General features: G+C 43.0%; 1 protein-coding gene across 2 annotated transcripts in view; it reads right to left on the reverse strand.

Moving 5' to 3' along the window:
* Plxna4 (plexin A4) overlaps positions 1-16,017 on the reverse strand; it is a 441,985-nt gene that overhangs the window by 150,071 nt on the left and 275,897 nt on the right. For both annotated transcript variants that reach the window (XM_063285987.1, NM_001107852.3), the window contains one exon: positions 14,811-14,942. In XM_063285987.1, the coding sequence (XP_063142057.1) occupies positions 14,811-14,942 (132 nt within the window). The remainder of the gene's footprint in view (positions 1-14,810; positions 14,943-16,017) is intronic.

Here is a 16,017-nt window from a genome sequence, read left to right on the forward strand (position 1 = left end):
TTAACAAGGACTATGTAGCTCCAGGTCTTATGGGCAGGGGAGTAGAGTTTATGAAGGCAACCTCAAGTACAAGCAGTAAACTGAGTCACAGGCTTATGTATCTCAGGGAAGTGAGGTTGGCACTGTACAACCAATAGGGTGTCTGAAGAGTCCTTGGTACCACTGACTCAGGCTGTGAGGAAGTTACCTGTCTCCTTTCGATTATTCGTGGTGGTCAAAACCACCAAGCCTAAAATAAATTCAAAGGCTATGGGATGACCTTATAAATGATGGAAGGAAAACAGTTCAGGTGAATTTTTGCAATATAATCTGGACAGTCTTATAGCCACTACCAACTGCCTGATAGCTGAGAGTGATTGATCCCTCATGTGCCAGGGTTCTCAGAACCGTAGGCATATGTTTTCATATAAATTATTCACTGTAACCACTCGGTCAATGGGTACACATATAGCCTCATTTTGCTAGCGAGAAGCCTCGAATAATCAGAGGGCAAATAAGCTGCTAAAGGTTAAGTGGAAAAACAGGACCAGACAGGAGAGATCATATTTCCTGCTCTGACCCACCCTGGGCTCAGCATGGGACTGGCAGTGCCAGTGTAGTCCATGCTACTCCCATTTATCCACTGCTTCTCTGTTCTGCTGAACTTTCTATAAACAAATACCCAGTTCATACCACCCTCCACCGCTAGCTATTCCCTGGAAACCATCGCACCCAATACCGTTCTCATTACCACTGTCTTCTTGTACTACTTAAATGCACTTCATGAACTCACATGAGATACAGCTCTGCCATCTGCAATTTGTCCTTTTAGTCTTATATTTCATTTGATAAAGTTACATGACAACATTAAAGCCGTGTGGTCATCTTGAACATGGCACACATTAACAGGCACCTATTTGCTTTTGAAAATATCTCAAATATTCTAACTGAGTAGACAATGTATTTATTAAGTACCTAAGATTTCTGGTTTCTTTCTAATAGAACTCCAGGGCCAGTTAATCAGAATTCATAGAATTTCACTACTTCTCATCAAAGAAGATAGGGAGAGAAAGGCTTAGGAATGTGTATTAGCTTTCCAAACATGGAGCTTTGGGTAAGGAAGTGAGTCACCTAGACTCCTCCACAGACCCAATAGACCCAGGGATATCTCATAAGTTTCAGTCTCCAGACCAGCTTCCTTGTAACAGAGAAGATAATGTATCCTGCTGATAACTGTCATTTCTCTTTTTGATATAAAAAATGGCCCCTCCCAAGGCTCATGTTTTGATGAGCGTGGTCCCCAATACAGCAGTGTTCAGTTGTGTGGCCCCTGTTGAGGACTATGATCTCATAGACTTATAGCAATAGGCAAATAGATGAGAGCAGAAATGTTAGCTGGGAGAAAAATGTCATAGGAGCAAGAATTTCTTCTCCTTCTTCTTCCTCTTCTTCTTTTTCAGATTTATTTATTATGTAGCCTTCTGCCTGCATGTATACCTACAGCCCAGAAGAGGGTACCAGATCTCACTATAGTTTGTTATAAGCTGTTGCTGGGAATTGAACTCAGGACCTCTGAAAGATCAGCCAGTGATCTTAAACCCTGAGTCATCTCTCCAACTCAGGAGCAGGCAATCTTAATTGATATTTCTCATCCCTGCTTCTTCTCCATTCACCAAACTTCCTTACCAACTACCATGAAGTGAACCTCTTTGCTTTACTCTTCCCTAACATCATGTTCTTCATAGACAGAGTCCAAGAGAAACTATGAATGGAAACCAGTAGTATTGTGAGTCTAAATAATTTTCCCACCTTAAGTTGATTTCTGCAGGTATTTTGTCATAGCAGCAGAAAGTTCACTAACACCCAAGCCCAAACCCACAAATAATCACACCAGAATAGGAAGTGAGCCAGTAGAAAATCAGCCCAAGGCCCTGTGTACCCACATGGTGGTGTCCCTTGTGATGCTTTCCAGAACATTCCAGCTGGTTGTCTTTAAGAATGGCACCTCAAGTGAACCAAAGTATCAGGATGATGACACCAAATTAAGAAGAGTGACTGTCAGGGCAATTGCCAGAGACAGTTGCTTAATGGAGCTCAGAAGTGGAGAGAGAGCTGTCAACACCTGTCCTAGTTACCAGCCCTGATGGCTGATCTTGATTGTCAACATGATAGCATCTTGAACTTCTGATGCCTTCTAGTCTATCTTCCAGGGCATTTCCAGAAAGGATTAACTGAAGGGAAGGGACCCTTCCCAAGGGTGGATGGTTCCTTCTGATTGTTTACAAGGAGCTGTGAGGAGCACAGTGGTTTTGCTTGACTGCTTGCCTTAGCTTCTTGCTGGTGAACATTTCCATCTCCACTGCTGCTGTTGCCATTACTGTCCTTCACAGACGTCTGGCTTCAGTCTCTTTGGTCTTCATTCTGAACTGAAGATCAACAACTTGCTATGGAATTTTTGGACCTTCCTCACCAGATTGGAACAGCTGAGGGAGGACTGAACCATGGCTTTATTTTCAGCCTCTCCATGATACAGGTGGCCATTGGTTTACTCACTCTCTATCATGTAAGCCATTTTAGCAATTCTCCTTTATATAAATATGCATATGCATGCTATACTCCTTTACAGAACCTGCCTATTATATAAACATTTATAATTCTCACCTCATCTGTTTTCACATCCCTCCCTTGTCTGCCAGTGTTCTGCCTTTATATAGCATCTTGTTCCAAGACAGAGGGAAGGAGAATAGGCCATGTTCCCGTCTATCCTAAATGTCCTAGAAGATGAGGCACAAGAAATTCCTTTTGGCTGTGGTTACAGCTGTGAATTAGCATTGCTCCCCACAAGCCCACGTTTTAAATGCTTGTTCTCTAGCTGGTGGTACTTTGGAAAAGACATGGAAACCAGGAGGTAGAGTTTAGCTGGAGAATTAGGCCATTGAGGTAAGTCCTTGGGTAGATACATTATCCTCTTTACTTCCCACCACCCTGTTTCCTGGTCCTCCATAAATTGAGTAGCTCTCCTCCACCACATATTGCTGCTGGCATGATGCCATGTCTAAACATAGAGAACTCAATGAACCTAGACTGAGCTCTGTGAAACCATGAGCCAAAATATACCTTTCCTTATAAATTATTTCTGTCAAGTCTTTGGCCATAGAGGTAAAAACTCTATAGCCACTCTGCACTAGTGAAAACTAATATAGTTCCTTAGTCTTAGATGAAGTTTATCTAAGAATCCAATGAGGCTGGACTCAAATGTATTAAAATGCTTTCTCTAGAGTGGGAAGAAGAAAAATAAAAGAATCTCCACAAGCCTCTATTCAGGTGACATGGCTTTGTCTAATTAAAACAGGAGACCAAGACTCCATTCCCTAGAAGGTATTGCTCAGCAATGTGAAGAAGGACTGTACCTTGGAATTTCCCAGGGGATTTTGAAGGAGGCAGGGCTCTTAGATAGTGGTTGGTATCGGAAATTGAACCAGGCTTTAGCCTCAGGCTGAAGTTTGATTAGGAGTCCTGGCCCCCAACAATACAGCTTCTGATAGTAATGTTGTGATAGGATGAACGAGAATGGTAGCTCAGCCATTAAAAGCTAAGGCTACAACCAAAACAGCAAGAACCCAGATTATAAACGACTTGAACAGTTTGCTCCGGGCAGCAGAGTCTGTGAGCCTAGGTGAAAAGCCAAGTTCATAGTCTATTTATGAACCCCCATGGACTCTAGCTCATACACACTTCTGCCTTCCGATTACCTCTTTGAATAGTCCAGGAGCCCAAATTTATTATAAAAGACGCTACTAAAGTCATCATATTTAGGTGCTAAAGATTTTTCTGCTACATGATTGGCTATATAGAAGCACATGTTTGGAATGTATAAGGGGAAGGGATGCTTCTCTTCCTGTCTCTGAAATGGTAAAGTTGGCATTGACTGGGATTCTGTGTAATCAAGATACCTCAGATGTTGCAAAGGGGCTCTAGTTTCAACTGTACCAGGCTAGAACCAACAGAGACCAAATTAAGGGACCTTCTTACCCCAGAAGAAGGGGTGGATCTTTATCTAACCACTTTCACCAAACCATCTTGCTTCACCAACCCTTGGGGCTCTTCTTACATTCTAAGGTATGTTCTGAAAGTACAGTGCATAGCTTCCCTGCTGAAAAGCCAAAATGACAGACAGTATTGCTTACTACTGTAAAGAACTTAGTTTCTCCTAAGAAGAGACCTGAGGAAGAATCTACCATAGAAGCCAAATCTGTCTTACAGCCTGGCTCTTGCTTCAGCTTATTGTGTGGGTCTGGAAATGCTGCCCACTAATCCTGGGCAGGAAGCAGGCAGGAGGAGAGTGTTTGATCAGAGAAGTCTTTGGGAATGTTTCCATTTCAAGGGCAAGGGCACAAAGGGAAATGCAAGATGTCAGCAAAGAGACAGTAGGAAATTTGGGGAGAAAGCTGCCTCTTCTCTCTCTGAAGCTCAGAAATTGTTAAATGGAGACATTCTTCATTGATTGAGAAGCAAGAGGGAAGAGAGAAGGTTTCAGCAATGACACACTGGAGCCTTTGGGATCCATTACAGACCAATGGAAAGGCTCTGTCCTGAGTGAGCCTGGGTGAATTGCTGCAACAGCTTTTCTCTTTGTGAATGCCTGAGGTGGCGCAGCTCCATGTCACTCACTTTGCAGCCTCCATTTCAAGTTCACACTCCCAGGAGCTATCAAACACAGCCCAGTCTGGGTGCCAGGAGCAAATGTCCAAACCAGCTTGTCACAGTGTCAAGCATCCAGACAAACCAGAACTGACAACTTGGTCCTCCATAGGAATGAAAAGGACGATGGAGCGATAGTGACGGCATCACTGTCAAACAGCCCTCAGGTGAGAGCATCTTGGAGACCCAGTGCTGATAGAGTAAGGACCACTTCTACAGAAGCCTAGCACCGCCAACAAGACAAGACAACACAAAACAAAATAAAACACCTATCTCCACTTTACACAATACCATTTTCTACTGAATTAGTGTCCAAGATTGTCACACTTAATATCAGTTTCAAGATTGTGACAGCTCTTATCAGCTATACTCAGAATACCTCCAGGGACACTGAGGCACAAAATAAAATGGCCATAAATTGTGATATGGGAGATATTTTGGAGCCCTGAGTGTCGTCGACCTTTTTTTTTAATCTTTTATTTTATTTGGTGTATGGGTATTTTGTCTACATGAACTTCTGTATACCACATGTGCTTAGTGTCTGTGAAGTCCAGATGAGGGCGTTGGATCCCCTGGGACTGGGGTTATAGGTAGGTGGTTGTGGAGCCTCCATGTGGATGCTGGCAATGAACCCAAGTCCTCTGCAAGAGGAGCTGTTGTTCTTGACCTCTGGGTCATCTCTCCAGGCCCACAGACCATTCTCAAGCTACAATCCCCCTTTCTCCTTGAACCATGTTTCCCTCAGAAACTCTCAGTGTGGCAAACATCACAATAAAAAGATCCCCTCTTGCCATTTACCTCCTTCAGGACAGCTTAACCATCTCTCCATCTTAAAAGTCAAGCAAAGAATCTTAAAATGAACAAACAAACAAATGAAACCCCCATAAAGCAGAGAAGGGGGAAAGGGCATGAACGAGCTGCCTGTCTTTATGCTTTTGGAGGCTTCCTCTTCTCTGGCTTCCTTTTCTGGACACTCAGACCACAGCCTTTGCTCCTACTGGGTCTAAGAGGCTACACCTTTGCTTCATTTCCCTCCTCTAGAGCTCTTATCACTTGCTAGGCTCCTCTGCGAGGTATCCATTATGTTCACCGCCTCTTGGCTGCCATTCTTGACAGAACCAAGACTATCCCTTCAAGGTTCTGACCCAGATGCTTTGACTAGTGTTTAGCGCAGAGTAGGTGCTTTGTGTGAGCAGTGGGTGACATGTGACAGAGCAAAGTGGCCTTAAAGCCTTGCTTATTGGATCATGTTGAAGGGGTCAGGCAGGGATGCCCCTGCCCCCTGCATCTTGCTCTCTGGGGTAGCTTTATCTTCCAGTCCCTAAGTACTCAGGAGTGAGAACAGGCTTAGGAGTATCCCCAGATACCTGGATGCCTCCCACTGTCAACAGAAGTCAGTAAAACAAAGGATGCCATGAAAGCTGGTGTTGGCTCAGCTATAGAAAGCAGAGCTCTAGAGAGTGGGAACATGTGGGCCCCGTGGACCTCACATAAGGAAGGACTGACTGGTGTGGGATGGTAGAGATGATAAGAGTGGCAGAGAAATCTACCCTTTCTCTGGGGTCTATCAAAGTAGAGCCTGCCGTGACTGGGAGACAGTTCTCCTGTTGGGGTCATTCCCAAATTCCAGGATCCCTGACTCAATCACCTCATTTCCTCCTTGGTCTGCCTTGCTGACATTTCCTTTCAAGTCCTTCCTGTCATCTTGACAAGATATTGACAGCATCATCTTGCTGTTGTTTGTAAAATCACACAGTAGTTTCCTAGTGTATAGACATTCCCTCCATGTTTGTGGAGGTCCACATACATACCACACACATGCACCCGTATTCACACAGCGATTCACAGATGAGGCTGACAGAGAGAAACAGGAATGAGGGAAGAAGTATGTGTGTGGACATGTGTGTCCATACTCTTACACATAGACACACATGCATCCAAACAATGCTTAGAACTATGCGGAATAAAGGGGAAAATGACAGAGCCATAAACGACACAGAAAGAGTCTAGTTTGCTGTCGTCAAAGGACATTGACACCTGGAATGTGCACTCATTCACTACAAGGAAAAGTCTTCATGTAAAGCAGTGTTGGCTGAATGAGAGACAGGAACCCACACAGTGAGAAAACAGATACAAAGTCCTGACTACTGGTGGCACAGCTTGCAAATAATCAAACAAAGCGCCCACTTTTGCTCGCTGTCACCTGGCTACCAGATGTCAAGATAAGCATTCTCTATATGTATCTTATTTAATCCTCACTACAAGTGTAGATTGATCCTACTTCTTACATTCCCATTGTAAAGATAGTAAATGAGTTCCTGTGTGATCCCTCTCCACAATGGCCACACCAATACACACCACTCTCTCTATATATTAACGCTTCTATATTCTCAGAACCTTGGAGCTTGCTGTGTTTCCCCATGTCCCCTTGTGCCACCTAGTTTTGTGTTGCCTTTTGCTCAGAAGGTCCCTTCCCCAGGAACAATTTCCTGGGGACTGTCTTTCAAAGAGCATCTCTGTAACTCTCTGAGATATCGCTTTACTCCCAAGTCAGTCCGTTTTCCACTGTACACACTATTACCTGAGGTAAGTCATTCACTCATTCCTGTTGGCAGTTGGTCTGGTACTGCTATATATTCAAATGCTAAATTCTATACCTTAAGATCTGGTTGCCTCAAGACGAGAAAATTCCCACAAATATTGGCCTTTGTTGTACAAACCTTGCTCCCCAATTTTAAACTATTGGGTTAAATAAAAATAGCTATAGCCAATTACTGGGGCAAATAGACAGAGGTGGACTTTGAGTTACTGGCTGTCAGTCATAGGTAGGGACCAAGAGAAAAATGAAGAGAGAAAAGGAAAATGGAGGAGGGAGAAGACGGGGAGACGAGGAGGTCTACATCAGACATGATGGGGCAGAATCACATGCCTGAACAAAATGCGCCCCAGGACAGACTGATGGAGCAGAAATAACCCAGGAAGACACATACAGCAAGTATTTGGGGAGCACAGCTGGGGAAGTAGTCAGTCCAGTCTAGCTGCTAGAAAAATAGATTAGGGGTAATCCCCCAGTAATTGTGCCAAGGTAAATAAATAATAGTATTAAGTCTCATTCATTTGGAAGCTAGGCGGGGTTAGGTGTAATTCAATTAATTTACACATTCCTTCATTTTTTCCAGAAAGTATGATGCCTAAAGAAGATGATCTTGTTACCTGGATCCACACAGAATTCCTTTAAATTTAAAGGCATCCCTTTAAATCTTACACAGTAAATGCTCAGTAAATAGTTGTTGCAGATCCAAGGAGTAAGAGGTTGAGGAAGCTAGTAACTTGGTTGGAGTTACAGAGCCAGGACATAGTATCCATGCATATGATACATAGGAGTCTTCTACAAATACAGCTACCCGCCCACTTCATTCTCTACCTCTGTTGTCATGAGGACTTCCTCATCGCCATCGTCCCACCATTTTTTCTCACAATTAGAGCTGGCCTATGGTGAGAGATCATCTGGATTCCAAGAAAAACTTCAAACCACAACTTAAAGATTCTCTAAATCTTCCTTGTCTATAGGTCCCTTATGTACCACAATAACAGAATGCATGCAGAATCTTTCCCTGGTCTCCAAACTCTCCTTTCTCTAGTGTTGAATACAATATATTCTAAGTGGGGCAGAACTGCAGAGGTCAGCATCACAAAAGGAAGCTGGGAATGGACAAGGATGAGTATGAGGCAGACCCTATTGCAGTGGCCTCTGACTCATGGCCCAAGTGGAAAATTTCTCAGGCCCAGCAGTGACATCACAGAGCAGGTGAGGAGCTCCCAGAACCAATACTCTCTGGGTCTTACCCCAAGCCCAGTATCTCATCTAAATCTTCTTTAGTACCCTAGGCCTCTAGAGAAGGGCCGTGTCTTATAGTTAGGCCTATGACTCTGTCCTTGGCATCAACCCCACAGGAATTTAGAGAATTTCTTAGGACCTTTACTTTAGGAAAAGCACTCTTCTAGTTCCAAACATAAGTGGGACAAAGTTCTCTGGGAATTCCCATGCCAATGCACAGAAAAGAAAAATAAGCTAACAGAATATTCAGGCCATTAGGAAGTGGAAAAAAACAAGAGAGTCAGGGAGAAGCCATGATGCTGGTGTGGGATCAGGGCTCATCTCTAGATAGGTAATCAGCAGCTAAAGAAGAAAGCAGTCATAGATGTGAAGATGGACAAAGGTCCTTCATCTGGAAAGAACTGTACAGGTTTAGGGATACAGTGGTGGCTGGCACAAGGGAATCAGAGGAGAGAATCAAAGGATGACTCTGAGCAGGGTCATAGCATGGAACCAAGGGTCCAAGACTAGAATTTGTGTTTTATGCCAAGAGAAACAGAAAAGCACCAGTGGTGGAAAAACTCAGTTAGCTGGCTCTCAGCCTCCACTCTCTTCTCTCTTCACTTCTCACCAGGCTGCCTCCTTCTTGCCCTTACATCAGACATAGCACCAGGACCAAAAGTTCCATTAGGCAACTGTCCTGCACCAATCCAAACGAGCTTCAAAAGAAGACTGGAAGAGTCTTCTCTGTGTAGGTGTGGTGGATCGCGGCTGGCATTCTCCACTACCTGCTCCCTCTGACACAGGTCCTTAACCCTGAAGTGGGCTCTAATTCAGTTTGCCATTGCACTGGGTCTAAGAGCAATCCTGCACATCTCATGAGGTTGGAAAACACAGACCTTGGGGTGCTTTGTGGTCAGCTTCAGGATCTGATGATGGAAACAAGTCAGAGTAACATAACTGAAACAAGTAACTCAAGGCCATAGAATCCAGGAGCTCAGTTTGTTTATTTTCTTATCAATTTAATATACATGTACTGCATTCTTATGTGTTTGATATAATTCTGGAGAGCTATGATACATAAGTGAACAAAAAAGATAAAAACATAATAGCATTTCTGTTCTCATGCTACATACATTCAAAATGAATGCTTTTGTCTGAGCCTCTCACCATATGGCCATGGGGAAACTTTCTCAGGCTTTCTTATGCATGAGCTTAAACACCCCTGTCATACATGATGAAATGTCAACAGTTCTTTTCTTGTGGTGCTTGCATTCTAACGAAGAAAAACATGCAAGTAAATAGTGTTCATATCAGGCATAGGAACAATACAAGAAGAGACTAAGTATCCTAGATAGAAATAGATAAACGTGTGGAGTTGGTAGTTGCTAGATCTACCAACTTGGATCTGCAAGTTGGAATTTTCTGAAGATCTCAGGGGAACCTCTTGGAATCAAAGACTTGGAAGTGAGTCAGCCTTGCAGGTTCCATGCCTGGAGGCAACTTAAGACATGGCAACTTAAGACATGGGGATCATCAGAACAAAGACCAAAGGTAAGAGCATGCCTGGCATACCAGAGGACTGTCATCTTGGGGTATTTCTTTCTTTGGAAGACTTATTTGTCCTGCCCTGATTCTGCAGAGTTGGTATGAGAGCAGAGTGAGATAGAGGGTGATGAGGTTAGATAGCTCTAGAATAGAGAGCATAAAAGATATCACTGGGCATGGTGGCGGCGATGGTTAGCTTTAATTGCCAACTTAACAAAATCAAGAATGACCTGGGGTAAGATTTTTAATCAGGGTCTGTTTATATTGTGTTGGCCTATGGGTATTTCCATGAAGGGACAATCTTGACCACCTTAATCAATGTGGGTAGACCTAGTGCACTGTGGGCAGAGCCATTCTCTACTCAGAAGGGCCTAAACCATGTAAGCATGCAGAAATCGAGCAAGCATACATTTAGTTATACATCTCTGGTCTAGAATGTAGATAAGATTAGCAACTTGAAGCTCTCGTCACTGTGACCTTCCTACGTGATAGACTAGAAGCTGAAATTGTAACTCAAATAAGCCCTTTTCTCCCCAAGTGGCTTTCTGTCTAGATGTTTTATTATAGCAACAGGTATAAAGCTAGAACAGTAGCATATGCCTACAATCTTAGCATTGGGGAAATAGAGACAAAGGGATCAGAAGTTCAAGGTTATCCTTAGCCACATAGCAAATTAAAGTCCAAGGTGGGATATACAATACTCTTTTAAAAAACAAAACAAACAAAAACCAACCTTCAGACATGAATAAAAGGAATACATAGATTTTCTGGGTCCTCATCAGTGCTGATGTAATGACATGTTCTAATTTGAAGTTTAAGAGATTGGGTTATTTGCCTTGGAAAAAGTCTGGGAAAATAAATGGTTATAGAAAGAATAAATAGGGGTGTATTGAAAATATCAGTCTTGATCAAGAAGTGGAAATTTATCATATTTTAGAAATATTTCAAAGAATTAATGGTTTTTCTAATATGTTGGATTTAGAGTTGTGAGTTGAAAAAGAAGTTAAAGATGTCTATAAAGTTTTCAGCTTGGATGACTTGGTTGGTATTAAGTAAAATAGAGATTACTACAGATGAGGAGTGCTAGAGAAGATGAGAAATGTGGCCTTGGGCATGTTAAATTGAAAGTGTATGGAATGTACCTATACGACGATATCTAGGAGGTACGTAGCTATATTAGAAAGGCTGAGTAGAGAGCATCATGTGAGATATGAAACCATGAGACTGCATGCCAACATTAAAGAGTAATATAACACTAAAAGGATAAAGGAACGTTGAGAAGGGACCAGGTAGTGATCAAGAAGCAGCAACCACAGAGGTAACAGAAAATCCAGGATGTTGAGGGACCTTAGAAACAATAATTCAAAGACAGGCTGGTTTTCCTAAGTTTTGATGCTCATAGATGAAGTCGTTGTCTCTTAAATTTCTCTGAGCTTCTTCACACAGTAGCTCCACCAAGGACCCAATGCTAGGGGAATCCTTCAATGTGTTTCCATGGAAAGAGCAACTCAAGTTTTATAAAATTATTGCATTTTTATGAATGAAGTAGCACTGTGAACAGCCACAGCTGTTTATTTGTATGTTGTCAATGGCAGCTTTATGTCAAGACAGCAGAGTTGGATGATGCAACAGAGTCCATACAGACCATGGATCCTCAACTCCAAATTAGTTGAGACTTTCTGGGAAAAGGCCACAGATCCTAGGACTAACTCTTTGGGTATTTTGTGTTATTAACTCACATACTTCAGGAATATTTAGGTCTTTACTCTTATGAAGAAAAAAAAAGTAATCCAAAGACTAGTACATGTTACTCTTGAGTTATTAAAGTTCTCACGTGAAATGGCTTGTCACTGTTACTCTTAGGTTAGAGACGACAAAGCCAAGACCGGTAGTGTGCTAATTATCTCTCAACTTGACACAAACTAGAAATTACCTGGAAGAGGGAACCCAATTGAGGAATTCTCTTCATTAGATTGGCCTATGGTCGTGTCTGTGAGGTCTTTGTTATTGATGTTGTCGATAATGATTGGTGTATAAGGATCTAGCCCGTTGTGGGCAGTGACATCCATCATCAGGAGGTCCAGGAATGGCCAAGAAAACCAGCTGAGTGAACCACAGAGAGCAAATAAGTAAGCAGAATTCCTCTGGTGTCTCTGCCTCACTTCACACCTTAAGCTCCTGTCTTCATCAATGGTGGGACTGTGACCTGTAAACTGAGAGGAACCTTTTCCTCCCCAAAGTCATTTTTGTTTAGTGCTTTATCACATTCTAAGATAAAGCCAACCAGAACATGGAACTCAAACAATGTGTCTAGGGTCACCAGTCAGTTAAGAACAGGTCTGCCTTGAAATGCAGGGATTAACCTCATGGCTAAGCTTGCTATACATGTCATATTACTTTTTGTTTGGAGTAGTAGCTGTTAGATAGTAGAGGATGTTGATCTTTTATGGGCTCTAGAACTTACTTGATACTACATTTAGTAAATAGAAGAGTGAGGGTTGATGCACAGTGTTACAGTTTGAGTGTGAATGCCCATCATAGACTCATGTGTTTGAACACTTGGCCCTCAGATGGTGGCACTGGTGTGAGAGGTTCTGGGCTCTTTGGAACATGGGGCCAACCTAGTGGACAAAGATGACTAGGAGCAGGTCTTTCAGGATTACAACCTAACTCCACATCTAGCCTGAGTTCTGTGTTTCTTGTTTGATACCCCAATATAAGCAAGGCACTCCAAGCTCCAATTGCAATGAACTCTAGTCTTCTTTACCATGATGGACTATATCCCTTGATCCATCAGTTAATAAAATCCCTAAGCTGTTCCTGTCAGGGATATCTGGTCATAGTAGTGATAAGAAACTAATACACTCAGATGCTATGGTGCCAAAGCCTGTGCCCTTAACCAATGTGTCACACAATGGATCCACCAATCCACAGGACACCAGTGTTGACATAGGCAACGGAACCTCTGACTTTCATTTTCCATTTCTTTGAAGATCAATTCCAAAATGCATGGACAACTGGCCTTCTCACTCCTGCCTTTCTTTCCTGTCCAATATGCCATAATCAAGGTCCCAGCATGCTTCATTACCAAGCCAGAGTGGGTAGAGAGCACACTAGAGGAGACAGGAGCTGAGTGAGGACAAAGAGACAACTGAGTCTTTAGCTGAATTCTTCAAAGGCAGAGGGATGCTCGTACCCAGGGTTACCAGAGAGGACTGATCACTCATACTAGGCATTTAAAACTGTCACATCTTTTAAACTCCTTCCATGTTTTAAGTGCCAAGTTTAGAAATTCCAGATTTCAGATTAGGCAAGGCATGCTGAAATGTTCGATGTCATAATTCAGGTCTTGGGCTTCCTTAAGAATTTCAATTCCATCAAAAAAAAAAAAAAACAACAACAAAAACAAAAAAACCTCATTCCCCTCCCTATCTCCTATGGCCATACAGTTAGGCAAAAAGTAAGGAGTGGGGAATCACTTTAAGAAAAGGGGGGAAAAAAGCAGACAGGAGGATGGATTCATCACCAGCTGTTCATTCCATGTCAGTTGTATCCAATCCCAAAGTGAAATATTTCACCATCCTCAAGCAACAGTGAACCAATGGACACCACAATGAATCCCTGTATTGCTGAAGCTGGCAGATCCAGAGACCCACACTGAGAGAAGATGTCATCAAGATCCTATGAAGGAGGGGCTGCTGTGGGCTACCCAGACATAATGCACAAGTACTGTGGGTGGCATAATGTGGAATTCATCTCCCTTACTCTGTGGAGTTGGGACAGGCAAAACAATCCAGACTCTGTCAGCAAGGTCCTCCAGAGAGTTCAGGCACAGTAATGAAGATGAATAAGAGAGAGAGCTGTCCCTCATGGTCACTGCCACTGTCACTCAATGCCAAGGCATCTATATTCATGAGCTAGATGGACAGCTTCCAATATGACCCCTAGAAGCAATAGGGCAGAGGTACAGCAATGCCTACCCACACTTGGGGGTTCTGTGATATATTGTGGAATGTAACACTTTGGGCAGAGAGTTAGAGGGCTATGGGAAACACCCTTAGTTATATGGAATTACCCAGGGGAATCTTCATTTGTTTGCTACAAATGAGTCACTTGTTTACACTGAGGACCTATGAACAACTTACTTAGCACTTGACTAAGCTCCAGAACCAAACCTAACATTGTTAAGTCTTCCAGTCTGAGCCAGCAACCATCCCTATGTACTCTCTGTTCACAGATTGGCTTTCATATAACCTTCTAGAGGTTCCACAAAGTTGAAGAGGGCTCGAAGCACACGATGCATCATCTCATTTCACTGCACTGTTTTTCAAACTATCATTCACCTGACTCTTCTGTGACACTCACTTACCACTAAATCTTTGCCATCACACAAACCTCTTCAGACCAGGAATGTGACTTTGATTGGTGATTATTCTTTGTGTGAGGAAATTTGACCAAGAACTTGGGATTGTACACCTGAGTTCTTCTTCTTCAAAGTAGGAAATGTTGGCTTTGAGCCTATCCACGGCATCATTTTGAAGCTAGTGAATTTGTCCTAGACTTGTGGATATTTTCACATTTCAAATGTTCCATTCCTGTTACAACATACACAGTACCAGTCCCCAGGCAACATAACTGAAGAGAAACACACTGAACCAAATAAATCAAATCACCTTTCTGCAGCAGACCTCCTGTAGGTTTCTATGGAGCCACAGGCTAGTATTTAGTTGTGAGACAAATGTCGAGCAGAGCTCAACAGCCTTACCTGCCTTTCTGACATGATGTAGAGTTGCTCGTGGTCCTTGGAAAAGGCCATGTCCCGGAGGACTGGTCCTGAGTCCACCACCTGTACAGTCTCATACTGGAGGGCATTGCCCTTGGGCCCATCAACCCGGATCTGCAGAGAAAATGAAACACAAAGGTGAGGTGAATATTCCTTTTCTGTTGCTGCAATAAAACAGTGTGACCAAACCCGCTTATAAAAAGAACAGATATCTGAGTTTATGGACCCAGAGGGATAAGAATCTGTGAAGGCAGGAAAGCATAGCAGTGAGCGGTAGATATGGTAGCAGGAATGGCAGGCTGATGACTCACACCTTGAATGACAAACACGAAGCAGAGAAGACAAACTAGCATCAGTTGAAGTATTTTACTCTCAAAGGCCACGTCTCATGATAGGGATGCTTCCTTCAACAGAGCCACATCCCCTAAGGTTCCTGAAGTAACTCAACCAAGTGAAGACCAGACATTCAAATGTCTGAGACTATGAGGGACATCTTACCCAAACCACTACAATGAGTTTAGATCTTGTATTACTCACAGCCAACTTCAGCCTAGAGACACTCCCAACAGCCAAGAGAGGTGGGGACCTCTGTCTCTCCAGAGCTTAGAATCCAAAATCACAGACATAGGTGACAGAAGCCTGCTGTGGTCTACTAATGGAAGCTCACGCAGAAGGGAGGGGAATGACCAGTCTGGGCTTTGGAAAGAATCTGGTTTTGTTCTCTGGTTCTCTATGCCCTGGGATCAGTTTGCTGGCCTTTAGAGGTGAGTATGAGGCTGGTGAATATGGTGTCACAATGAAGGGTCTGGGTTAGTTAATTGAGGCAACTTCATATCAGAGGATCATACAAACAGAAGAAAGGCAATACTTTGCTAGCAGAAGTGTTTTCGATATATGGACATGGGCTTAGTAACGGAAAAGTCTACCAAGGACATCACCGCTCTGTTTTGGGAGGGGAGTCAGTCCCAGAAGCTTTACATCCCTGATCTCTTTTGGTTCATAGAAGGCAGCAACTTACACTTCAAGGTTTAGAATAGATGATCAGTCCTGAAACAGCTCAGGAGGTTCTATTTGTGGCTCAACGGAAGGAAATCACAGAAAAATGTGTCTCAGACATGAGCCATCCTCAACCTTTCAAGGATACTTAGATGATTATCTAATGATAATCCCTGGGCCACCCCCAAATCCT

This window comes from Rattus norvegicus, chromosome 4 (assembly GCF_036323735.1).
Source record: "Rattus norvegicus strain BN/NHsdMcwi chromosome 4, GRCr8, whole genome shotgun sequence".
Taxonomy (NCBI): domain Eukaryota; kingdom Metazoa; phylum Chordata; class Mammalia; order Rodentia; family Muridae; genus Rattus; species Rattus norvegicus.